Source organism: Leptosomus discolor, chromosome 8 (genome assembly GCF_034619465.1).
Source record: "Leptosomus discolor isolate bLepDis1 chromosome 8, bLepDis1.hap2, whole genome shotgun sequence".
Classification (NCBI taxonomy): domain Eukaryota; kingdom Metazoa; phylum Chordata; class Aves; order Leptosomiformes; family Leptosomidae; genus Leptosomus; species Leptosomus discolor.
In genome coordinates, this window is record NC_141398.1 from 47,346,142 (window position 1) to 47,372,316 (window position 26,175).

Sequence of the window (26,175 nt, forward strand, 5' to 3'; positions counted from 1 at the left end):
TCTTACCACTTTCTTCACATTCTCCCTTTCCCCTTAAAAAATAAGTTGGTGTAACAATGTCTTCTATACCAGACATTAAATTTAATAGTCCAATAAGTTGTAGCAATATCTGAGATTGGTTCTATCTATTTTGCATTTAGTTAAATTAGATGAACAGCACATTCTCAGCACATCTTTGTTCACTTTCTGCATTCACCTTGAAGGGGAGGGGATGAGGGGGAAAAGCCACAGTAGTTTCATGCGTATTTTTCAAGAAACTTTATGTGGAAGTCTTTCACTTTCTCCAGTAGGATCTTCAGCTTCTCTACTGGAGGAAGAATGGTCATTCTGAAAAATAATATTTAAAGGAAGAAAAAAACCCCACATTATCTTCAAAACAAACTGAACTGTGATCTTTGCACAGATCTTGATTAATCTTAGGGCACAGCTAGTAATGTGCTGATATTAATATCTGTTCAATGTGATTCTCTTATTTTCTGCATGTATGCTTTAATTTAACTATGCTTTTAAACCAGAACAATTTGTTTCAATTGGTTAATATATAGGAATTCAAGAATTGTTATTTTCTGTTGAATGATGAAGAAGGTTATCATTAAGAAATAACAGCAACTCAAGTTTCCATTTTTGGGGTAGTTATGCCAAATTATACCCAGTTTTTTGAGCTTTAGGGGCAGGCAGTTATGGGTAAATGTACATTTCTTTTTTTACTTGAAAACTTAATTTGGAAGCATTAAAACAATGCAACATCCCACATTGAAGTTTTTAGTCCCTTTTTTCCTTCTTCTGCATAATCTGAAAATCACGTTACATATGTATGCAAGACCTACAGAACAAAATGTTTTTCCCACACCGGTACAGGAATGGACTCACACTAGCTTTTTCCTGGAGCTGCATGCACCCAGATATCTAACCTAACTATCAGTGTTGCAGAACTATCATGGCTAAAGGCACCGTCTGTTATGCTGTTTCAGACCGAACAAGACTAAATTCCATGATAAATTCCAGCTATCAGTGGTTCAGCTGAAGTAAAGTGCTGTTTATTAGAAGCAAAAGCAATAAAGTTTATGTTCACAGTCTTGGTATTAGAAGATTTGGTCCCACATCTTGTTTTGGTAAAGGGAAGAGCTGTTCAGTGTGTTCAATGAGCAGATTTATAGGGAAGATACTGCATCTTTCATGCAGTTCCTCCTTATGGAAACACTCTTTAATCCCCTCTCCCACCAGAAGAAAGCAGGGCAATTTTTGTAATGCCTTAGCCAACTTTAAGATTAGAGTATAAGCCATTACTATTGTTTATATTTGTGGAGAAGGCATTTCAAATGTCAGTGTATAAAACTAGAATAAAACTATGTCAGCAAGCTGTGAAACACTGTAAAAACTTTAATAGCTCATCTAGCAGACCAGGGCTTTGACCTAGCTGTCAGTCCACAGAACATGTCCAGTAGAAAGTGAGACACATAAACTGAAATAAAAATCCTTATATTTAATCAGAAGAGGAAGTACTGTGATGGTACTTAGCTTATTACAGTTCATTTAATTTTAAACAAACAGAAACTGTACCTGAAATGGTAGCTTCCTTCTCTTTGGCCGAATCCACTTCCAGGTACGACACATATTCCAGTCTCCTCCAGAAGTTTCATGCAATAGAACATATCAGGTGCCATTTTATGAGCCTAAGGGAATGGATGCTTTGGATTACTGAAGTCAAAATGTTCCAAATATATAGAATTTCATGACTGCTTTCCTTTCTGAAACCTTATCTTACATTATTAGTTTCTTATTCTATTTACTGAACAAGATGAAGAACAATTGCTAATGGGACAGTTCATACTGTGAATTAAATAGGAGGAGGAATAAGGCTGAAGAAGCTACACAAAACACTTGCTTCAAAAGAAAGTTTTTAGATATTTTTGGTTTTCTCCTTGACTTCTTTTAACTTTTTGTCAAAAGTCTTAAAATTGTACTTACAAAAATCTAAGCTGCTGACTTTTGACAAGATGAAATTAGAGAGCTGTGTGTTCCAGTTCCCTTGGCAGTTGCTATTTTTTTCCCCTGACTTATCTGCTGACTGGAAAGTCCCCTGATTAATAACTATGGAAGTTCTTAAATACATGCAGGTTATATACCTAATCAAATAATCAGCTGAAAAACAGCTCTATTTTTGTCCTCAGCTATGCTGATAAAATTCCCTTAAAAAAATTAATATTACACAATAGGTAATAGAGCTCTAGTTAGGAACAAAAAGACTTGTCATTTAGTAATATAGCTTACTGATCCAAATACAAAAAGGTATTGTACGGAAGTAAAACTTGTAAGGAAACCTCCCTCCCTCTTTCCCACACTTGCTGAATGGGGCTTCTTTTGCAGGGTCAGTAGCACCCTGCCTTTCACAATCCCCACCGCACGTGCTGGCCTACCTAACCCAGGCATGGGCAGCAATTTGAAATTTGCACAGGTCCAGCTACTTGCCCACCTTATGACTTATTCTATTTAACACTAACGTCCTTGGTTAACATTCTCAACCTGGAAGCCTTACCACTGTGATGAAATGCTCTATTTTGTCTTCCTCTCTTAAAATAAAGGTCACATTCTATTTAAGATCGTATGAAGTATTGCTTTTGTAACTACATGAGCTTACTTAATCTCTGGAATAAAAATTCATCATTAGAAGTGTCAGGCACAAGTGTGTGAAGTTTAAAATGTATTAGGGTAAAAATGACTGACTGACCTTTGCTTCCTCGATGGCTTTGGAAGGAATAAAGATCCGTGGGAAAGCATACATAGCTCCTTGAAGGGGATTGCAGTGAATTCCTGGTACCTTGTTAAACATATCTTCTGTTAGTTTGGCTTTTTTGGCAAGATTGTTCAAAACAGACTCCTTCTCCTGTTTAAAAGGAAGGTGTTCAGTTTGACATGTTTGAAGTGGCAATAAAAAAGCTAGAGAAAACTATGATGCTTCAAGAGGCCTTCCCCAAATTCAGCACTTTTAGGGCTTTGCTGAGCTATTAGAGCCAATGATGTTCCTAATTCGAGTCATACTCTTAAAGACAACAATGCAAAAAAGGCATTAGCAGGATACGACTACAACGTGTTGTAGATAGACAATAACCTGCAGAAGTCTCTGCATGCCCTCTTCTTACATTCTTCCTTCTGAGCATCCACTCTTGGCTAGTTTTAGAGACCATATTTGCTGAACCTTTGATTTGACTCAATACTATAATTTCTTAAGCCAGATTCAGTTTCATTTTTACAGGAAACTGTATGTATACTTTAATACAGCATACTATGTTGTTCAGTGTATAGAGGCACTGGATAACTAAGAACAAGGCTGATTTTATAAATACATTTGAACTTACATTCCTGTTTGGATTTTAGTAGAAGCAAATCTTATTTAGTAATTCTTTTGTCACGCTGAATACAGGAGAAAAGTTGAATTTATCAGCAAGAAAGCTGATTTGATAATGCCTTCTTAGCTTTTTTTTGCTTCTAAACAAAGGAACCATAAAAGGAATAAAAAATATGTTTAAAGGTAGTCATATTGAGTTCATTTAAAATACCCTGCATAGTTCTGTAAATTGGTGTTATTATAGGATTGTCCGAGAAGAACAGGAAGAAGTCTGGTCTCTGTGCATATTTTAAGTTCACAATACTTAGGATAGGTTTAGGAAATGCACAAAAGAACAAGCATGCTATTGCTAACCTTTATGAACTGTGAGTAAGATTCTTCTCCGGGTATTGGAGGATTGACTACAATATCCATTGCTGCTTGTCCTGAGACTGGAGGACAAAGGCGAACAGAAAGCAGCTTAACAAGCTGTCCTTTAATTTCTGGGTGCAAGTTAATGACCTCCATGTAACCTCCTCTGTAGCCACATCTGTGATTAAAGTGTACAGAAAAGATCAGTTAACCTCAAGTGTATAAATACTGGAAAAACAATGAAAATAACTGCAGAAGTGGAAAGACAAATACTGAGGATCTTACAATATGTAAAATACAGGTTGTTGAAACAGCTGCTATACTGATAATGTTTTAATACAGAACGAAATTGTATATCATTAAGCCCTGGAATCCCATACAGAGAAAATTGTGTACATGCAGCTTCCCTGTTAGCGATTAACTTGTATTGTTTGCTCTTCAGGACAAAAGCATATGGCTGTACCAGCATTCATCTAATCAGAATATTCTTTTTCTTCCATCTCTTCCTCCCCAAAAGAACCAAACCCAAACATTTGTAATATCAAACGTCCCAGTGATTCTTGAGCTGTTTCCTTGAATGTTGTTTCCTTTATCACAGGTCTGGTTTAGGACTGTAGAATTTCACCTTTGTGGAACTGAGGCATTAGGTGTCTGCAATAAATACAGTTATTATTCGGTACTTTGAAAACCACGGAGCTAATCCATTACTCTATGCTTTAAATGCTTATTTTCCTTTTCTTAATAGCTTTTAGTTAAAGTTAACAGAAGACCGTGAATTACTTTCAGGTCACTAACATGAAACAGCTGTCCAACCAGATTAATGAGGAAGATAAAAAATATAAAGCATACTTACTCGCCCATGTATCCCTTAGAGGTGGAGTGAAAAGAGGCCAGCTCAACATTGTTATAGTACTCGGGTCCCATCTCATACAGAATCTTTTTGAAAGAATGAAACTGGCATCCTTCAGAGTACACATTGTCCTGGTAAACCTGAACAGTCAGAAGACATTAATGTGCTCTGTTCCCCCAACTAAGAATAAAAGATGGCCTTTTAGAGAGCCAGATCTGAACTGAAGAAACAGTGGTAACACTCAGAACATAAAGCCATTAGAAGACACAAGGTTCTTTGTTAAGTAATAGTTACTGTAATGATACATTTTATCTTGTGTGGCCATACTTAACAGTTTAGCCTTTGGAAAAACAGTTAGCTTCTTTGTATAATTTAACCTTTACTTGTATGTTTAAATTGTTTTTCCTTCTGTTTCTCATTTGAAGTGGTCTGAGTATCACATAGGTTTTTAGGTCAGTTCCAGCAAAGTTCCTCCTTGTGTCTCCTTCCCTGTGTCCCCTACACTTTCTCTCTAGTTCAAATCCAGACCAAGCCACTTCTCATATTAATGTTGTGATATTAAGAATCTTGCATGTTTGTTCATGTCTTAATATGATAACTGTGCCCTGTACTTAAAAAATACTAATACCACACATGGAACAAAATTACACCTCATGTGTGTACTCTTATGTGTGCTTTTGAGAGAACAGAATATTCCATTACCTCATCAGCCAGAAGAAAAAGTTTCTCTTCCCAAGCAAAGTGTATCACATCTTCAATGCACTTTCTGTTTTGCACTTGTCCTATAGTTTGATTTTTAAAGCAAGAAGAAAGTTAGTGAAGCACACATATACAAATCTTTTCACCCAGACCTAGTTAGACTACTAGCTTTTCAATAAGATATCCCTCTTTCTCAGAAAAGTGCTATTGAATTTTAGAATTCAATTTACTAAGTGTGAAATTAAGGAACATTTTTGGAGGAATTATGGTTCAAGGTAACTTAGTCCATCTCACGCAAAGGAAATGTGAGATACAGTAATCAACCAATAACTTATTAAGAGTACTCTATGTATAACTGATTGTTTGAAATACTCACATGCATGATGCAAGTGGGAGCTAGCTTCTCCCTAATCAACGTCAATTACTCAAAAACCTACATTCTTCTGAGGGAGGCAGCGGTTGCCACTGAGTTCAGAGTATCTGTGGTCATTGTCTCTCAGAGGCAAGAGGCTACAGGCCGTGTCAGAGACAAGATCTTTGATAAAGACCAGAAGTGATTGAAAGTCATTCCACGAGTCTGCAAAAGTTCAGTGGAAGCAGTGGCTTCAAATGGGATCCAGTGAAGTGAACCTGCTCTCTCCTCTCTTTCCAAATCCCTGGAGTTCCATGATACTGAAAATAAGTTTCTAAAAGTATGACATACTGTCCTGCTTAAACCACTGATCTATAGAATTCAGCTTTACATATTTGGTATGTATTTAGGATTTGCCTGCAATATCGAATGAAAGAGGGAAGAAAAATTGGTCTTAAAACCCATTCATTAAATAAAATTGCTGTAGACCTGTGGGATTTCCAGGGTTGATGATGCAGAGGACTTTTGGATTGCAATATGCCTTAGCTTCATTCAAGGAACGGCGGAGTTCATTCACATCTAGAGCCCAGCAATTTTCTTCATCCAAATAGTAGTTCACTTGGATAGCATCTAGTTCAGATATGGCTGCTGAATATAAGGGATATTGTGGTATAGGTATCATCACTCCTGTTCGGGATTTTCCACCTCCTGAGACCAGGATCTTTAAAATTGTCTGGGGGAAAAAAAAAAAAAAAAAAAAAAAAAAGAGTCACACCCCAGAATTAATAGTATACTCTAAAATAATTTACTGATCTTCCTTCTTAAAAAATCTAGAGTTAAGGTAGATTTCTATTCTAGAAGCATACAGTAATTTTCTCATATCAAAGGGCATTTATTTATTTCAAGTTACTGGCTGAGTAAGGATGGTCTAACTCAATCTAATGGAATTCCTCTGCATGTCATGGCTTCTGAAGATCATGTCTGATCAACTGCAAAATTTAGGAAAAACATTCTGAGCACAAAACTGAAGGGAAAGTTGGAAACAGGAATATCAAGATCATGATTTTTCTACTTTGCCCAGTTGTGAGCAAAGAAGCCTCAGCTAGTTGTGGCTTATTGCCTTCCACTCATTTTATCTCACTAAACACAAGAGGCCAATAAATAAAACCAGAAATTACAGCTAGGGCCTGTGGAGGTTCTCCTTTGGAACAGAGGCACCTGTTTTAGATTAGGAACAATTGTGGCCAGGTGGCAACAAAGCTAGAGACTGGTATTATGGTTTCATTTTCAAGTAATAGAAGAGACCAAAGGTCTGCATGTCTTGGGATGGAAAATCTAATGTATCATATGTAGTTTATGCCCAGAAGATACAGACTGAAATGTAACGCTTGTGCTATGGTCAGTCCAGAGGATTTACCTGTGCCCAACAGCTGTGTGCCTGTGCATGTCCATAGGTAGGCTTTTTACATATGAATTAAATAAGAGTGCATTTGGTGCAGGAAGTGGACAGATTTATTTGCTTTATAATCAAGGGAGAACTCTGAAGTACAGGTGCAATCAAAGCAGGCATCCTGATCAACATGTAATTGGTAGTTTAAAAACAAAAATATCTCTTCAGATATAACAGTGCTAAGTTTCTCATTGGTTCTAGAACAAAATCTGCCTTTCTGTGTTTCTCATCACAGACTAATTCAGCTGCTACGCTAATGATTTATAATCAACATAATTTTGTATCCACGACTAGTTTAAAAATACCAAGCATCCAAAATGTATAATCAGGACCAAATGCAAATTTAAAAACTCTTTTAACACTCTCTGCCCCCTAACTTATGAAACAGTAATTGTTTTATCCTTGGAAGGATAAATAATGTGACTCATTGTACTGCTGACTTTTCATCAGTGTTGAAATCAAATAAGCATGCTATAGATTTGATATGCTACCCTGTCATTCCTGACAAGCTGCCAGTGTAACACTTGGCATCATAAACTCTGGAAAACCAAATGACTAAAGACATCTGCAGAACTGTTCGTCAGATCGTTGTTATTCTGAACTCTGCCACTAGATGTCATCTAAAAAAAACACCTTTACAAACAAGCTATGAAAGGCTGCCTTAATAAAAGCAAAGAACTGCTTGTTGTTGCAATATTAGTAAATGTGTCTGTGTAAAGGAAAAATCTAATAGTTATTCCTGTCTTAACTGAGGACCACCTTTGAACCTTGGTTGAAGCCAAAACCTGAAGTTTTTCCCAAACAAGCTGACTATTGAAATAGATCTTTGGGATTTTCAGTGGCAGTAATCTGCACTAGCTGAGAGTTTACTAGGAAGAACAGCTGCTGAGACTTCTTACCTCCAAGGTCATTCCCTCTTGCCTCTGCCACTGATTCATACCCTCTAATCTTCAGTGCTTATGTATCTTAAACACTGAGGACACCATTATTTAGTCTGAATGGTCTGAATCTCCTAAATTTATGTTTAGGCCCCTATGTAATTTATAATACCTTTACAGAAGGTAGAAATTAACATATATTAAAAGACTTTGTCTCCATGTGCCTGTTTCTTAGCTGGCATCTTATATCCACATAATTGGGTCTATTGTATTTCCACTTAATGTGACTTCAGTATGTGTTAGACCAAACCCACAGGAATTTGTGAGACAAGATGTTCGACAGCGATTGTATTTACAAGGTAACTGACAAATTTATACCAAGTGTATACCAAGAAGAGACAGGTTTAATTTTAACACTTACAGCAATACCATCACTTGCCCCAGTGGTAAGATATATGTTATCTGGATCTGCAGGAACCCCTCCATCCCTTCTTTCAATATATGAAGCAACATCTTCACGGATGCAATTTATACCTTGACTGGCACTGTAAGATCCTATGAAAAATAGAGAATGAGATGAGAATTTAATACGATGAACACCAGATTTTCTGTTTGCTAGCAAAACTCCTGAGCTAGTATTGTATGAAGTGTTTTGTATATACGAGGACTTTGGATCTCCAGGATTGTTTGGGTTTTTTTTCCAAGGAGTAGGAGAGGGAGTTGTTTTGTTCATAGAGCAAAACATTTCATTTGGAATTAAACAAATATAATAAATATCACTGAAATACAAAAAAAATATACTGGATTGGTAAAAAGTAGAATTTAAAGGCTACTTTGCAAACTGGGACATCAATCACATTTTGACTATCCCCAGTTGCTTTCTTTGTGTTGAAAACCACTTCGGAATGTCAACTAACACCTATTTAAGTAATGGGAACAAGGAACAGAGGTAGCATGTGCAATAGAAAGGAAAATAACTTCTTCAAATCCATAACTAAAACAAGATTTCTGTATGCAGTATGAAAATAATATAATACCATTTTCTCCCACAGTCTGAAACCCCAAAAGTCCTAAACTGCTTCTCTCCCCACCACACTTTTCCCAGATCCACAAACATCTAGGATCACCCCAGTCTACAAGCCTCAGGTGCAGTTTACAGAGCACAACTAATAGTCTTAAATAAAATGTTAGATGCCTGTGCGCATCATTGCTGAGCATGTGCAACAAATAAAGAGTAAAAATAAGCCTAAACCAAGGTGAGGAATGGATTCAAGCTATGAAGCTGAAAACTGATGGACAATGAAGTGACAAGTGTACATCTAATTTAGAACACTGTCATGAAGCTGCAGAATCTTCTTTGCTTGTTGGGTGGAGTGGAATAATTGTGCCTGACTTAACTTTCATCACTCTGTTATATGCTAGTAGTCTGCCTGATAATACTTCTGTGAAAGCATAATTTATAAAGACAAAAGAATCTTTGCAAGTACTGCACAATTGCATGGGAAGAAATGGTAATTCAGGGCACAAAGTTCCCTTGATGTCCTAAAGTTCACTTTTACAGGACCACAAGTTCTGTTGGGTCTATACATGGACCACAGCTAGGAAGCTGCTGTTAAAGTAGGAAGACAAACCTAAGCTGTCGTTCTGTCTGTCCCATGACTCAGTTAGGATAAACAAAAGACCTGAATTCAGTTTTCAGATCTTCTACACTTAATTGTGCTCAACTGGTAGCTTTGACTAGAACCCATCTGTTTACACTGTGGGATGCAAATAAGTAAACCCAACCCAAAAAGCTGCATGTGCAGGTATTAGATATTTTTATGTATAGGAGAGGGGTAAATTTCTCAACTGCCTGGAAAGATATGATAGTTATCCCACATGCAAAGTAAGTGATGTCAAAGGAATCCCGGAGTATTTGAACATATAGAATCTGAGGACATACCCGAGCCTTCATACACAGTCTGGGAATAGCAAGACTCAATACTGTGAGTAGGGTTTTTGCCAAATGAATGTTCATTGAAAGTGAGGTTATTCTAGTTCATATCCAGAGGTCAAGACATTTGCATTAACTTTGCAATTAATACATTTTAATATGCTGGTATAGGTGTGGGTACAATGTTTCAGATAGCTTGACCATATGTAGTGAAGCCACTTCTGTGTTGGATTGACAAATTTTTTGAAAATAAGGTTTTATTAGAACACAACACGGCACTTAAAGCTACATGGAGAGATCAGTTTTTGACCTTTGCTTTTTCCCAAGAAAGCAAATTTCTCCTTCTCAGCCATGAAGAGAACCACAGTTAAATTGTCAGATTACCAACAAAGTGATAGGAGTAACTTCCATTCAGCTGCACATCCACTTGCCTCAGACTGCGTGTTTATGGAGTGCTGCACGGAGGCTGATGAGCAACTGAGGCCAAGAGAAGGGGCTGATATACTGGAGACAGGGAGGGTGGAGAGAAGGCATAAACCAGTACAGCAGATCAGTAAGGTCTACAGTGGTTTTAATTTTCAGGAATTTAGAGGACAGTTGTTCTTGGTACATATCGTATCAGGAAGAAAATAATTTTGACTCCAGTTACTTAACAGAACTCCAATTTATCCACTGAAATTAAAGGTTGATCATCTTATTTGAATATTGCAACTCTTTCAGGCTTACTTCCTTAGCGTCTACTGAGCTAATGCAAATTACTTGAAATATGTGATCTTCTGCTGACAAGGGAATTTTCTACAGAGTCAACATATTTCTGAAATATCATGCAAGGCTGAATTCCTTTCATTTCACTCCAGCATGGGGCCAAGACCCAGCATTCAGAGAACTCTTACCATGTCCTTGAATTTGAAAATCACTACAAGGAAAGACTGAGGCAAAATTGAAATGTATCCCCAGTAACTCTTACATGACAACTAGTACTGCGTGGATTAATTGTTCCAAAGTATGCCAGGAAAGGAATTCATGGAGCTACAGGAACTTCTCAGTTTTGATAAATGTATTTTTAATGTTTTACATGTAGAAAAAAAAACAATGCAAAAAAAGGAGAATATAAAATACATTCTATATTAGGCTGTGTTGTTAGGAATAGTCCAAAGCTAGTGCTAACATAGCACTATTCATGTTTTGTTTATTTTATTAAGTTATTATTATTATTATGCACCTACTCTTAAAATATGCCAGTGCAAATAGGCACTGCAATCATAAAGACTAAGAAATATGCCAATTACTCTAATATGTATTCTGAAACGACAGTGTTAGCCTACCTGAAAGAAAGTAATTAAGTGTGTCAGATTCTTTGCTGTACCAGCAGCTGTAACACTATCTGCAGAGTAGAAATTCTAGTGGCATTTCCCAGGTACAAGTAGGCAGTAAAGTTGCTAGATGATGAAGAATTTGTCTCTTCCATTTCCTCTCTACTGAATATGTGAGGTTTGTACTTATTTATGCGTATATTATACGTATAGTCTTGCAGGAACAATGGTTGAAGAACAGAAATTTTTATTTCTTTCAAGGGTTGTTTTACCTTGGAGAAATAGGGCTTTGACATCTTCAGTTACAACTATCTCGGTTAAGTGAAAAGCTACCACCTTTCAGCTGTGTGGCTTTCCCTTTGCAGAGCATTATCGCCTTGGTACCTGAGTTTCTGATACCCCAGTTCATATCCTGACAAACACACTTGGACTGATGTTTCAAAATTAAGGTACAGGACTGTGAACTGGATCAGCTGAGATGGACATGTATTGTTTGTTGATACCATCATTACAGGGACAGTAAGCTCCTTGGCAGAGAAACATCTAGAGATGATAAAATTGTAAACAGCCCCACCTCAGCTTATCAGGAGACACAGCCGTCAGAGCCCAGGATTAGCAGATGTCATAAGAACAGTAGCAAAGCTTCACTAGTACTCTCTGCCACTTACTTTTCTAACACAAAAAAGCTCAGCATTCTGTTTCGAGTTATGCCTAGATGTTATTGTGGTGAGGTTTCCATAACTGTGTAATCCTCATGTTGTCCTCTTCTGGGACAAGTCTCATCAAAAATTTGCACTACTAGTCACCACTTCTTAGTAGGCCACACTGTGAACTCTCCCCCTATCATTTTGCCCTCCCATTTGACTTGGAATCATATAAAATAAGAAATTTCAGCACTGCAGATACTGAAACTGTCTTTGTGGTTTCTAATACCAACAGGAGCAACTGAAGCAGACGCTTACCTAAGCTGTTTCCTCCACAGCCTTGCAAGATCCGTCTGGCTCGCTTTTTGGCGTCTTCTGGAAAACTTGGGCTGTCCAACAGGTTTGGGTATGTACACAGTGCCACTACCTAGAGTGCCAAGAAAATGTAAATTGGCCACTTCTCAGTGGTCATTTTAAGTTGGTAATATTACTGTTAACTTCCCTTGGAAATGAAGATCACAAATACTAGCTAATTTAAAACAAAGGTTATTGATTAAGAGTTTGCATTTGTTTTTTCTAAGGGTAGCCCTTGCAGAAGTGATCTCACCAGGTTCCAAGTTCTGCTGGTAAAAACAGTTATAGAATTATTAACTATTTGTGTCACAGACGTAAAGATTGGAGTCCAAGTGAGCTATGTGTAGTGCAAACACAGTAAAACACAGTTAATTATTCATACGTTATCTAAACAGCTCTATCCTCCACTCTTTGTGTATTACTAGCCCACTTTATTGACAAGAAATCAAGAGTTTAAATATGGAGCAGAACTGAGAAATATGATAAAATTCTGAAGTCCCAGTTGCATGTCCTAATAATCCTTCCCAAAAATAGCTTCTAGTTATTACTAGTTTGGATTTGTGGGCAATATTTAATCAAAAAAGAAGTGGTGATATAGAACATAATAAAAGTAGAAACATGACCTAGCAGAATTAAGTTTATGAAGGAATGTAAGACACAAAGAATCCAGAGGTCTTGCTTGAGATCAGCTTAATTTGTTCCAGTCTGTCTCTCATTTTTATGCTTACATAGTGTAATATGGATAGGCTGTTGTCATTTTGTAGGACAATGGGTAAAGAATTAATCTGTGTGCGCACAGTCAGGGGGAGAAAGGATTTCCCATTTACCCAGTATTTTCGTTAATAATATCACATCTGAATAATTTGTAAGAAGCTCTGGTCTTCCTAGTTTGCTAACAGTTTGCTGTATAGCTCACTTTTATAACCTCATCACTTGGACCCCTAATTTCATAGGGCTTCAGTTTGTCCTGGAACTCTCTGAACTTACATTATTATAGACTGAGGATTTTACATGTGTGTGATAGGGATGCTCAGTAAATAGCATAATACTAGTTTTAAACCTTGCTTTTGTTTTAGGAATGGTATACAAATATGGATTCCATTGTAGTCTTTCCTAAAAGTTAACTTACAAATTAGCTTGCCCAGAGGTAAAACGTGCAAAATCAGCAACAGTACAACTAGTTGTACCCAACTCTATTTAGTACAGATCTTAAAGTATACTGTCAGATGAAGAAATACATTTGCTTTTTTCTATGCAGACAACCATTTTCTTTTTTGAAGTGCATTATTGATAATGAATGTGCTGACTGATAATATAGGGGAAGTTGCAGGAGAAAGTATGGATGGGGAATGATCTGAAAATGTGCTGAAAGAGGACACTCAGCAAGCAAGGTAGACGACTTTGTCTCGGAAATCAAAATTTGTAATTCATTATGAAAGAACTACTTTAAGTCTAAATGCATCTAGGGAATCATTTATACTCATACACACATCAGACATTTTAAGGCATTCTTGGTAATCTAATTTATAAATCACAAATAATATTTAAAAATATTTTATAATATTTTTACCTGGCGGAGGAAGGTGATTGGCCTTTGTCCCATTGCATGTGCATCTCCAATGTTGGCTTTAATTACTTCAGTAAAAGGTTTTTTGATTCCCTAAAAAGAGATAATTCACAATGTATTGTTAGGGCTGAAGTAGATGATAAAGAATTCCTCTTTTTTTGGTAGCTGTCATATGGTTGTAATTTAACACTGCCTAATCTCAGAACAGATAGAGAATTTAATGTAAAGATTAATGCATTTCCTATACAATACTGCCAGTAAATCTTAAATGCTTTACAGAAATTATGCTGACTGTGACACATTTTTAAATGATAGACGGGCTTTTTTTTTCTGCTAGCTACAAGTAGGAGATTGATTTGCCTGGAAAGTACATGCTGAAGTAGAAAAGATGAAAAAGAGGCATTTTGAATTGTCAGTATTACAGCAACTTGTTTGATCCATCTAAGGGAGGGATGGATCAGTCAAGAAGCTAAAAAGATTTGAGGACATTTGAGAAATTCACCAACAAAAGAAACCTCAAGACCTTTAGTACTTTTTAGAGTAAAAAGAGTAAAGATACTGCTTGCTTATTTATTTTCTATTTAGATTAAATATTAATTGTGTGATGACCCCACTTTTCCATATACAGATGTTTTACAATGTATATGATAGTGAAGCTCTATGATAAAAAGCAGAAGTGCTAAATAATCACCATGAATATTTAAAAGCTTCCTAATCTCTGAAATTTGAACAGACAGCCATTTTTCCTGTGAGGAATGGAATACATCATGAGAACAGAGGGAAAACAGTTGATGAATATTGATTAGCAATCACAGCTCTTTAAAAAGCAAAATAAAATAAGGGAAAAAAGGCAAGGAACTGACTTGAAAAAAACACCATTGATTTAAATAAAAAGATTAACTGAAAATAAAGGCAAACATTACAAAAAGAATGAATGAGGTAGGCAAGAACAAATTCACAGCTTTTCTGATACATATTTAAGTATGAGAGATAGTAGAGAGGCCTTCTAACAGTGACAGAATTTTCATGTGGACTAATGAACTGCAAAATTAGACCGATTAGTCTTCTGTACAAAATTACATACAACAGCCTGCTCTGGCTGTGGACTGAACTCACAAAGCCTCTTCCTGGCCCTGTATTTACAGCAAGTTATTGGATTTGGATATAGAATATATGGCTGGCAAGCGTTAACTAATTTTTGCCTTTCTACCATGGCTTATGTGTTCGATTTCAATGACAGACTGGAACCCAAATGTGCAAAGATAACAATGACCAAAATATTAGTAGTCACCAGGGATACAAATTCCCAGGTATGCTAAGAGTTGGAGGTTTACAGTTGCGTAATGTGGCTGAGAGGTTATGTGATAATGTGTTTCAAATCCCCACTACAGATCCAGTCCATCATATAACTGATAGCATTTAGGTTTTTCTTTCGAAATTAAATAGCTAGTTAGAAATGGCATTAAAACAAGACAATTGGACTTATGTGATCCTGACTCAAAAGGGTCAGTTTTAGATGGCCTTAAATTTCACAGGAATTGAAAAAAGTGTTCACTTAAAATAATTGAAAGTGACACACTGACTCCCATCAAGTAATTTGCTTTTATGTTTGCTGATCTAAGTGAGTGCCTAAATGAAAGTTGTATTTCAGCCTTGAATAAAGAATTAGGAATAAGGATGCCAGATAAAGATTACAGGTATCTGAGGCTGAAGTTTAGCAATTTATGAGAAATGCAAACAGCTAGAAATGGGTCCTTTTCAAACTATCTGGAGTCCACTGATAGCACAACATTGTTTCATCCTAATTTACAAATAAGCAGGAAAAGAGTGTAGAAGGAGAACAAATTCAGTTTGTGTAAAATTAAGAAAAATTCCCACAGATTTTGGTTGCATTTGGTCCTTCTTGCAGCAAACTGAATCAGTCTCACTAGTTTTACACAGTAATACAAATTTGTTAAAGAATAAGGGATGCTTTAAGTTAGGCAGTCTAAAAAAATAGCAGTTCTCAGCAATAAGATGAAACAGAAATACCCTGTTTTACCAGATTAAAACAGAACAAACAAAATCCCTAACATAAATGTATTATGTTAGACAAATTAGGTGGGATTTGCACACAAATACTGTTGGGATCTGCAATAAAAAATAGTTCCTTCTTTGGTTAGTGAAATGCTGAAAGGTACCCTGCACTTCATAATGTACCTGTGGAGTTTTTATAGTGGTACAGCCTTTACAACAAATGTAACAGACCTTTTTGGTGTCTGTGTCAGGTTTATTTTAAGTAATGTTGTATCTCATTAGCACTGATATTGTCCAGATCTCTGTTGGTGCCAAACTCAGTGTTTATGCTACCACTGGGCATCAGCTGCAAGTATATCATCATCACCTACTCCATAAACCCCACACTACCTTTGCCACTAAAATGATTGAGCTGGAGAAAATAACAAGACATACATTACAGTTATCTTACAGTAAAATCCTGGTAGAGAAGGAACAATTAGGTTTTCTGTATTGTACACACTGTTCCCACATACCTGCTTAAAGACCTGTGGTCCTTTTGACTAACTTGTATTTCTTGGTCTCAGCTGCAAGAGCTGTTGCCTTTTTTTGTCTTTCAAAAGAGAGATGCTTTTAAATAACTGAGGCCTTTGCCTTCCCTAACAATAAGTTAATATCAGTAATTGTTTAGAACTCTCTTAATGAGATTCACTGTATCCCCTGGTAGTGAAATCTAGAAAAAAAATTGTTATGACTACTTAGTCTTTTTCTCATCTTTTTCTATTGATTTCCAGTCTTTCTGTGGAAAGAAGGAACATCAGAAGTTGTTCAGATTTGTTTTGATTCCTCCAGGACAAAAAGTCTCATCTTACCGTTTCAGAAAGAAGGAACAGGAAACAGTAACTGGCAAGAACAAGTGTCAAATGCTAATAAGTCAAAGTTTCAAAGCAAGAATATCAGAAGCTGGCATCAAGGGAAGTCTAGACAGTGCCTATGACTCTGCAGATGAGTTCAAGGTGGAATTCTACTTTAATCCTTAAGACAGAGTGGCATTAGTCCCTGGTTACTTGTGTCAAGGTTCCTCCTATGGTGATGGTGCTGGTGTGCATGGGTATCCAAGGGAAGATTAATGTCAAATACTTTTTGAAAGGTCTATGAAAAGATCTGTATGAAAGGAGTAAGTGTGAATGTGATGCTGATAACCTCAACATCCGGTTGTAGAACAGCAGGAAAAGCGCTGCAACAGGACATAATTTGTTAGGGCAAGATTTATTTCACTGCAGAAGGCTAAGCTGCCTTTGACCGTGCCAGCAGCATGCCTGTGCTGAGACAATTTAAGTCCCTCGCAAGCCAAGGAACATAACAGCAGGAGCAGAAACTAGGCCGTTGGGATTGTTTTGCTTTCTTCTATTGACAGAGAGCTGCCCCTACAGCCCGCTTCTCTGCCTCTCATATTCTCCCTCGTTCTCTCTCTCTCATTCTCTCTCTCTCAGTACAGGTAGATTTTCAAGGTGTGTGCTAGAGGCAGTCTGACTAGATGGTAACTGGCCTCTGCCAGCAGGCAGAGATTTGGAAAAGTGAAGCTTGCAGAACAGGAGCTCTAATGACAGACTTGGGAGCAGTAAGTACCAGATTGATACTCATGTCTACTGAAGAGGGGGGAAAACCATCAAGGAGGAAAACCAATCCCCAGCCCTGCACAACAACCACTGCTACAACCTTCTGCCTTTGGTGGCATCTCACACTGTCCTAACAACATGATTCGTCTTCGTCTTGGGAACAAAGCCAATCTTCTGCCATTCTTTTGAAATTGTTACCAAAGGCACTAATTGTAGTAGCCATTTTTAAAGATGAAGAAGCCATCTTGCACTTTCAAATTCAGATGTAAAGCAGAAAATATAAAAATGTGGTCATTTTTTTTCAGTTGCTATCTTCTTGATAACAGAAGGATTTTCATGGAATAAAGGAATCTTCCCAGATTTGGAATAAGCTCTTTGGAAATTAGTTCCTTCAGCAGTTACGTTTGTCACTCTCCTTTTCTCAGAGGAAATGCAGTCTTTTAAAAGACCAGATGAAAAGTCTCTGAAACCTGAAGCAGGCCAGACAGGATTATTCTAACAACTGTATTAGTGTTCTAAGTATCACACAAATCCCTTGGAAGAAGGGATTTTCATATGTGAACCAGAGACAATACAAATCTTTACGTAGTTAACCAGGTTTGGAGAAGCTTCCTCTTTCCCTAGACACCCCCATGGCCTCAAGAAAACCAGCACCTAAGGAGTACAGTATGAAATGACGAGCTGTCTCTCAAGGAGAGAGTCACCATGCAAGCGCTGGGAGAATTATTTGATCAAAGAAACAATATGATGCCAGAACTTACACTATTCCAAAGAACTAACGTGAAGGCAATGCACTGCCAGGAGCTGGTTTGTCTCTTAGGAGTTTTAGTATGCCTTGAGGTTCCCTTTATGATGGTGCCATCTAAGAATGCCGGCATATTGCAAAATAACACTGTGCCCAGAAAGAGTAAAAAAGGGTGCAAACTGACCTAAAGCTGTCTTTGCTAAAGCCTTCAGCAAAGTTCAAAGGAAACCCCTCAGTCTGTAGAGAGGCTTGTGTGATTTGGATGTGGTAGTGGCAATAGGAGAGAATTGAAAAGGGTTTCCTTGAGGAGGCCATGAAAATGTGAAGTGCTTTTAATCGCAGAAGAGTAACATGATTTTTCCACTATATTTCTGAATTTCAGAATTTGTCCACTCTTGGCTGCTCCTCATCTCATTTTCATTGCCATTGCTTTGTGCCTCCTCTTGATGGTTATCAGGCAATAACGTCACACTATGAAACATGGTACTATTTCCCTACCACAAGCTGAGTCTGGTTTTGCTGTGACTTGCACAAACAAGCTGTATAATAAAGAGAGCTGGCAAAACGAAACATTTCAGCATAGCTGAGATCTACACTGTAGTAGCCAAGTTGCTTGCTTACCTTTCCCCCGCCCCCCCAAAGGGCCAAGAAAGCACTACCCAGAGGCCCTTAACTAATAGGGACTTGAACGCCTGAATTAGCATTCCAATCTTTTTATTAAAACAGCTCACAGCAGAAAAATAAACCTGACCTGCTTACCACAGAGTAAGGCTTTGAGTTTGTGTTATGCATGTGTAATTCAAGCTGACATGAACTGTTGTTGGAAGGAAGGAGAAGGCAAATTCTGGATTTTGACTTGAAATGGCAGTGATGACTTGCATGCCCCCTAATATCAGACGATAACATTGGTGCAGCTGACTATTAATTGGCAGATCCGATTCAGGGATTACAGAACAGAAGTTGTCCTCAAGTTACTTTTGCCTTATACATTCAGAGTGCATTTGCATTCAGAAGTTTTGCCTATATGAATAAAGCCCTAGATTTTAGTGTGACTGTAAATGACAGAATTAAAATAATGCTCATTAGAAGATTAGACATTAGGACCCTCTTAACTTGAAGACCTATTGGAAAAGGGCTGTTCTGGAATAGATTCTGCTACTGTATCCTACAAGAAAAGATCAAATAACTGGATCTTGTGGATTGTCTCCTTCTGAACATAAGATTTTGGAACTGTACTCTCAAAACTGATTTTCTTTCATCTTAATCTGCAGTAGGTTTTGCCCTGTTAAAAAATATGAGGTTTACTACAGATTCACTTCCATATGCAACATGTACAGGCAGATGAGGAACAACAGTTCTGTCTTAATGACGTCAAATGCTCTTGCCTGGAAGATACTTTCTTAGTGTGCACACAGTCACGTATTCAAAGCAGAAAATTATGGGATGGTAATTTAAGCTTAACATCTTTCATTACTGGGTGTACCAGTCAATCTTGTCTCTTTTTCTTGGCACATCAAATTATGTTTCTGCATGTCATTGTCTAAACTGTGTTTTATCTTTCCACAACTCCCAGGGACACAGTCAACTCACATTTACAATTAAGTCTGGATTCTAAGTCAGAATTCTTTCCATTCAATCTAAAAGCTTGAAGATGAGTAAAAAACCTCCAGAAAACCTACACAGTCTTTTAATGAAAATACTTCCAGCAGAAGCTGCCTGAGAATATAGATACATAAGTAAAAGGGATTTTGGTAGTTTTATTATCTAAACAGAAATGTAGGGATTGAACCAGTGACTTGAAGAATAAACATGCAACAGGAACCTATTTGCAATAGTTATGCAAATGAAAAACATGGGCACATGAGATGAGTGTACAAACCTTTTACTGTAAGTTAGTCAGACTACAGTGGCTGTTCAAAAAAAAAAATGGGCTTCCATGTGTAGAGACTGCGTATTGCCATTGGAGGCACGTAGCTCGAGATCCAGCAGCAGAATATGCTAACCACCTGGGCTGATGTGAAGGAACTTTCTCCATGCTATCAATGTATCTCTGCATACCACCCGTCTACCCGCTTCTGCCCTGCAATTCTGTTTCACTAACTTGAAAGTTTTGAACAGGGACATACAGTGACTTACACTAAGCCAGGCAGTTTCCAATGTTACATGAGTTGACTTGTGGATCCTAAAATGCTGTTTAATATGCACATGCTTTGCAAGTATGTGTAAGCCAACTTAACCTGACATAGAATTTGACATTATGTAAAACCTAAGCAGGAAATGGGGAAAAAAGGAAAGTGTAAGTGGAGAGAGATGTCAGAGTAACAGATAGAAGGGACTTTCCATAATAAGGTCAGTTAAAATTAGCATGAATGCAAAGTAACAATCAGGTATGTGTCCTGCCTATGTAAAGACACAGGCAACTTGTTACTACTGATTAAGTAAAGAGAAGGGCTCGGTCCAGAGATTACACTATTCTTGCATTGAATTAATCTTTAGGGTAAAATATCTAGTCTGAACTGTAATTAAAGTCACTACTTGATACAGTGGCCATCTGTTAGTGACTCTAAAAAAAAAGATAGAAAAAAGATCTTATTTGTTTGATTTCTATTGAGAGTATAATAATTTATCAAAATATGCCTGTACTCTAGCTTGCTTTAAAGTTTCCAGGAACACCAAGGAAGATAGCTGAAGTCAGTTCTTTCTCCCTCTATCACCTTAGTAAGCTAGAATCAGCTGATTATTACCATTAGCAAAGGGAAGGAGAAATCAGGTTTTCACTTTTGAAGCATGATGCAATTTCAAAATTAAATAAAAAAATCCGAGAAGTGATTCAAGTAAGTGATTTTGTATAAAGATTTCCAGCTGGAACAACTTAATGTAGATCAAAACCTTGATTTTCCACCTAGATGAATACAGGTTGCAAGGCCAGCAAAACTTATGAAGTCCAAATGCAGCATGCCCCATCTGTACTTCTGAGCAATCAATCTTATTCTGCTTTAATAGAGTATTAAACTTCTCACTTACATTGGCTTAATCCTGAGCACATTAGCTGAAAATAATGCCTCATTTTTATCTACTTTTTTAGAGAACTATCCCTTCAATTGCCTAGTCAGAGACTTCTCAAGTAACATTTTAGTCCTTATTTCTGTGTGTACTGTGCAGTTACAGCTCCTCTTGTAATCATTTGCAGTTAATATACAAAAGAAGCAAGTGCCAGATAGAATAACAGAGGAACTGCTATTTAGAATCTGAGACAGCAGAACAAAACTTAAAGAAGATGAAAACTTACACTGTGCAAACAGCTTCGAGTAGCTATTTTATAGTCTACATAACAAGCTGTATAAGTTACACAAGTATGAAGCCGAGCTGAATTGAACCAAGTTTAAACAGGGGGAGCCTCTATTGCATCTGATTAGACAATGTCTGCATTTAAGATGCTTAAAGTTGAGAAACAAATGACCCAAAGGCATCTCAGCATAACAGCACAAATGCAGATTTACTATCATTGCTTCACCTCTGCCTGCGCTTGCTACCACCAGCCAGTGCAGCGCTTCCGTGTCATGCTATGGAGTCCATGCTTTCATGCCTGTCTGTGCAAAGCTCCTTCCCCATCATATGCAGCAGGGTTGTATGGGCAACCCTTTTGCTGTCAATGTAACATGAGTAACCATGAACCTAGAGATGCTGTGGGGCATCGCCTTTCTCTGACAACTGCTTCAGCCTCTGTTCTTCATCAGGCAGTGTTAATTTTGCTGGCAGTAGTTCCTAACTCTCTGAGCTAAGCTTGAGCAGGATGAAAAAAGTAGTTGTCCAGTTTGAATTAAAAGCAAGCAAAGAAGTGCGATTGACCTTTGATCATACAGAGGTCATAGACATTTAGATAACCTATAGTCTTTAAATTATAAGGAACGTAGGTACTACTCAAGGCTGTGCACTTTACCAGGCAGTTTGATTAAACAATAGAAGGAACAACAGTATTTTTATCAGAAAGGCAAAAAGGAATGAATAACTTGAGCTCTGTGGAAGAAAATAGTGTCTTTCAGCTGCTTCCTTAAGTTGATTAGTGTTCTCTGCAGATACATGTCTCAACTTTTGCAGTAATACTGTTTTCCTTCCCTGCCAGCAGGGAGGTTTTTGTTTGCTTGAGTCATCTTAGAGCATAGTCACATGCCTATGAATGCTGGTAGCCATTGATAATATTCCATGAGGCTGGTTCAAGAAAAAAACTTTTAAATGGAAAATGCCATGTAAGTGGGCACAAAACTGCCGTAACAATCTTTTAACAAAGCAATTGGCAATGACTTACTCTTGCTTTTTTAAAAAAGTACACAGTAGATTATTCTCTCTGCCAGTGACTCAGCTGGTCACTGAAGTAAGCAGGGAAGTTGGGAAGGGGAAGCTGGGAGGAGTTAGTGAAGATTGTAGTGTATTTGTTTTGTCAAGTAGTATCTCGTTCCCCATGATGTTAACTTGAAAACAAACATACTCAGTGAGAAACACACTGAAAGATTTTGTACTCTGGAAAATGCACCCACTAGAGAATATAGTTGCATAAAGTCAGTGGCACCTTTATAAACAAGTTTTAAGGCAAAAATCAAAACAAATGTTCTGAAATGAAATCTCTATCTCTGAAGTTCTTAAGTAGAATTCTAAAAAAGAAGCTGTTTTTAATAATTACTGAGTTAGACATAAGTAATTGATGTATATAATACACAGTAAGCTGAAAACATGCTTCACATTCTAAAACAAGGGGAACCAGGGAACACAAAGACCAAAGAATTAAAAAAAAATCTCTTCTCATTAGCATTGCTATGGTACTGGTTCTGTTAAAAGTACTTTACATTACTAATCAAATTGGTCTTGCAGTACCCGTAGTAACATATTAGCAAGGCTTTCTACAGCAGTGAAGGCAGAGAATAATATTTGAAATCATAGAAAAGTAGCTATGCCAGACGCTTTATTCAAAACAAAAATAAGTGACTCCTTGTGCTGACAGGGGAAGCTGTGGTGTGAACAGTACAAGCAAAAAGCCACGCCTGAATTGCTTAGGTGGGGGTTTTTTTCAATGCTAAGTCTTAATATTAAGATAAAGAAAAAAATAGGAGGAACAAAATGTGAGCACTGACTGATTTGGATGCTTTATTTGGCACATGTTGGCCCAGATCCTCAGGAGTATCTTGTATCAGGCTTTATTGCCCGATCCTCCTAAAAGCACTTGCCACCTAAAACTTTGGGCAGTTTTACCCAGTGTTTGTGCTCTGAGGGCTTTTCCTCAAGCATCTCAACTTCTGCAATTAAAAAAAAAAAAAAGAGAAGCACAGTATCAATGGTCTCCTTAGAAAGCACTAGTGGCCCAGGCTTTGGAAAAGCCAGCGTTAGAGGAGTGCCGGATGCGCCTGCGGAGCGGCGCTCGGGAAGAGCCGGGCCCACCCCACGTGTTAGCAGACCGCCGGTTTCAAAGGTGTCCCCTGCCCCGGCGAAGGCACTGTCGCTAAAATCCTCATGGAGGCTTTGAACGCGCTGTCAGTACGATGGAAGCTGGTCAGTCACCCTCTTGTATAACACAAAGGACGTGGGATTGCAGCACAGGGTCAAAGTGGCTGAAGAAATGTCAACAGTGCTTTATGAGGGGGGGTACTGTATTTGCCTTGGGCAATCAGTGACACGAGATAAACAGTAGCCGGAGGGCGGGTTTCTTTGTTTTGTGCCACTCCCGCCTTCCGTGTGAAGGGGAGCGAGTGAGGGGGGTGTCCGGCAGCGGAGCGGAGCGCGCCGGGGGCGGCCCGGGGCGGGCAGGACCGGGAGTCGGCTGCGCGCACCGGCCGCTCCGCAGCCCCCCGCGGGGAGAGCGCATCCGGCCGCGACTTGGGGCAGCGGCAGGGACGGGGGCGATAGCCGCTCGCGGTCTGCCAGTTTTTAACGGGGTACGAGGTGCTGCACTGGCACTCGCAGCGCCGCCGCCGCCGCGCCTCCCCCGGCCGCCCGCTTTCCCCGGGCTTGGACAGGGTCGCGTCTCAGCCCCGCGAGGTGTCAGCGGCCCCGCCGGCCCCACCGCCTGCCACGTCGGGCCCTGCCGAGCCCCCCGACGCCCCAATCAGGAGCGGCGGCGGCGGAGGAGTGCCCCGGGGGCAGGGCCAATGCGGGCGGCGGCGGGTACGCCGCGGGAGCGGACCGGCGGGGAGACCGCCCTGCCCCGCCCTGCCCCCCCGGCCCCTCCTGCCTCACCTTCCGCAGCTCCTTCTCGATCTCGCCGGCTTTAAGGACGATGGGGCCCCGTACTGCGTATTCCACCGCCTTCACTTGCGGGTTCATGGACTCCAGCGTCAGGATCTTTTCCCTGCTCGCCTTCTCGTTGATCTTCACAGCGGAGGCCTTGGCAGCGCTGCTCCAGCGCACCTTCCCCTCCCGCGCCGGCCGCGGGAGCCGGGGACACCGCGGCTGCTGCCGCGCCGCCAGCGACGCGGCGCAGCGCAAAGCCATGTCTTTCCTGCCGCTTCGGCAGACCCCCGGCCCTTCGCAGCCCAGGCTTGCCGCAGTTTGCTTGGCAACCAAGACAAATCGATGCATGCTCTTTCAGGTAGTTCCCAAAGCGAGGTTAAGGATACTAGTGCTGAGGATTGGGGTCGTTTGTAATCAGAACCGGGAGCTGGTAAAACGCACACGGGCGAGAGATGCAGTCACAAGAAATGCCGAAGAGCTGGCACAGTTACACGTACACGCTCGATCCTCCCATGTCCAGATCCTGCAAACTTAATTGCAATGGATACAAGTGATCTTGCAGTGTTGCGATGCCACCGGAGGAGCAATAGATCGCACCATTGCATCAGAACAGCGTTGCAGACCCCGCTCACCGGGAGAAGTGCCGGCGCTAGTGCTCCAGAAGAGTCCCGGGCAAACCCATCCTTCTCCAGCCAGCGCCAGCAGCCGCCCCTGCCAGCGCTCCGCCGGCCCCGAGGCGTGCCTAGGTGTGGATTGCACCAGCCGGACTGCCGGGCGCGCTGCCTGGCGGGCTCTGTAGTTCCTGCGGCCCTCGGCTGCGCCTGCCCACAGCATCAGGTGATGGGCGGGGAACTACCGCACCCACAGGCCCCCCCGGCCGGCCGGCCGCGGCCCCGCATTGTCTGCCACAGCCTCCGGGGCTGGAGGTGCCGGGGAGGGGGTGAACCCAGGGCCCTTTCCTAAAGGAATGGCGAAGCCAAATCTTCTCGGTGCGAGCCCCGGATCGGGGTCGCGGCGCGGGGGCCGGGACCACAGGCCCGGAGGGAGGGAGGGCGGCGCTGCCGCTCCCGCTGCGCGGGCGGCGGGTTCCGCTGTGCCGCCGCCCGCCGCCGCCCGCCCGCGGCGGGGAGCGCTGCCTTTGTCTGGATTTGTTTTTCTGCTCTGCGGTTTGAGAAATGCGGTATTGCCCCCTCTGATTCTCCTCTGTCCGTTGGGCCAAGCAGCCGCCTGCTCTCATTTCGCAGCTTGGCGGTGGCGCTGGAAACGCAGCGTGAGGGCTGGTGTGCAGCCGGGGGTCTGCGGGTGGGTCACCTGTTGCTGGGCTGCGGGATGGCGAGCCGGGGGTAGAGCTCGGACGGCGGGGCTGAACGCCAGCAGCCTCATCCCTCGCGCTGTCACCCTGCCAGGACAGCATTTTCTCCTGATCCTTCCCTCCCGCAGGAACAAGTCGGTCCTCTTTCAGTTTCCTCATTGTTTCCAGATGATGAAAATGTTTTTATCTCTCGGGTTCAGTTCAGCTTTCACAGCAAATGACTGGAGATCTGCCATGAAATACAACAGCAGCAGAATTCAGGGGAGGGCGAGGTGAATGCTCTTTCCTTCTTGCTGCCCCTGGGGAGGAGAAGGCCTGCTTTACCCATCCTGGGTGCCCAGAAGTGACTCCTTGTTTGTGCTCAGAGAGTGGAATAAGGGATCATTCACTCAGGAATATTCCTATGACCTAATGTTACCTCCCTGAGTAAGAGCCTGGGCTGTAAATCAGGCTTATTTATGAATTCTTTTTGTAGAACCTTCTTTTTACTTTCTCCCATGACTTAGACAGAATATAGAAAACCAGCTTCCTATTTTAGGTGCCTAAAT

General features: G+C 40.1%; 1 protein-coding gene across 1 annotated transcript; it reads right to left on the reverse strand.

Annotated features, from left to right (window-relative positions):
- On the reverse strand, window positions 1-24,663 carry GPT2 (glutamic--pyruvic transaminase 2). The gene is made up of 11 exons (XM_086468882.1): window positions 24,322-24,663; window positions 13,741-13,830; window positions 12,135-12,243; window positions 8,348-8,481; window positions 6,088-6,331; window positions 5,250-5,329; window positions 4,551-4,687; window positions 3,701-3,875; window positions 2,729-2,884; window positions 1,561-1,673; window positions 1-327 (listed from the first exon to the last, which is right to left on the reverse strand). The coding sequence occupies exons 1-11, from the start codon at window positions 24,661-24,663 to the stop codon at window positions 237-239; spliced, it is 1,671 nt and encodes a 556-aa protein (XP_086325008.1). The 3' UTR covers window positions 1-236.
- Between the last annotated feature and the right edge of the window lie 1,512 nt (window positions 24,664-26,175).

Coding starts and splice junctions, on each gene's coding strand:
- GPT2 (XM_086468882.1), bottom strand. CDS start 24,663: ATGCATCGATTTGTCTTGGTTGCCAAGCAAACTGCGGCAAGCCTGGGC. Junction 2,885..3,700: donor CTTACTCACAGTTCATAAAG/GTTAGCAATAGC, acceptor CCTTTTAAACAG/GAGAAGGAGTCTGTTTTGAA. Junction 328..1,560: donor GAAGGAAGCTACCATTTCAG/GTACAGTTTCTG, acceptor ATTATTTTTCAG/AATGACCATTCTTCCTCCAG.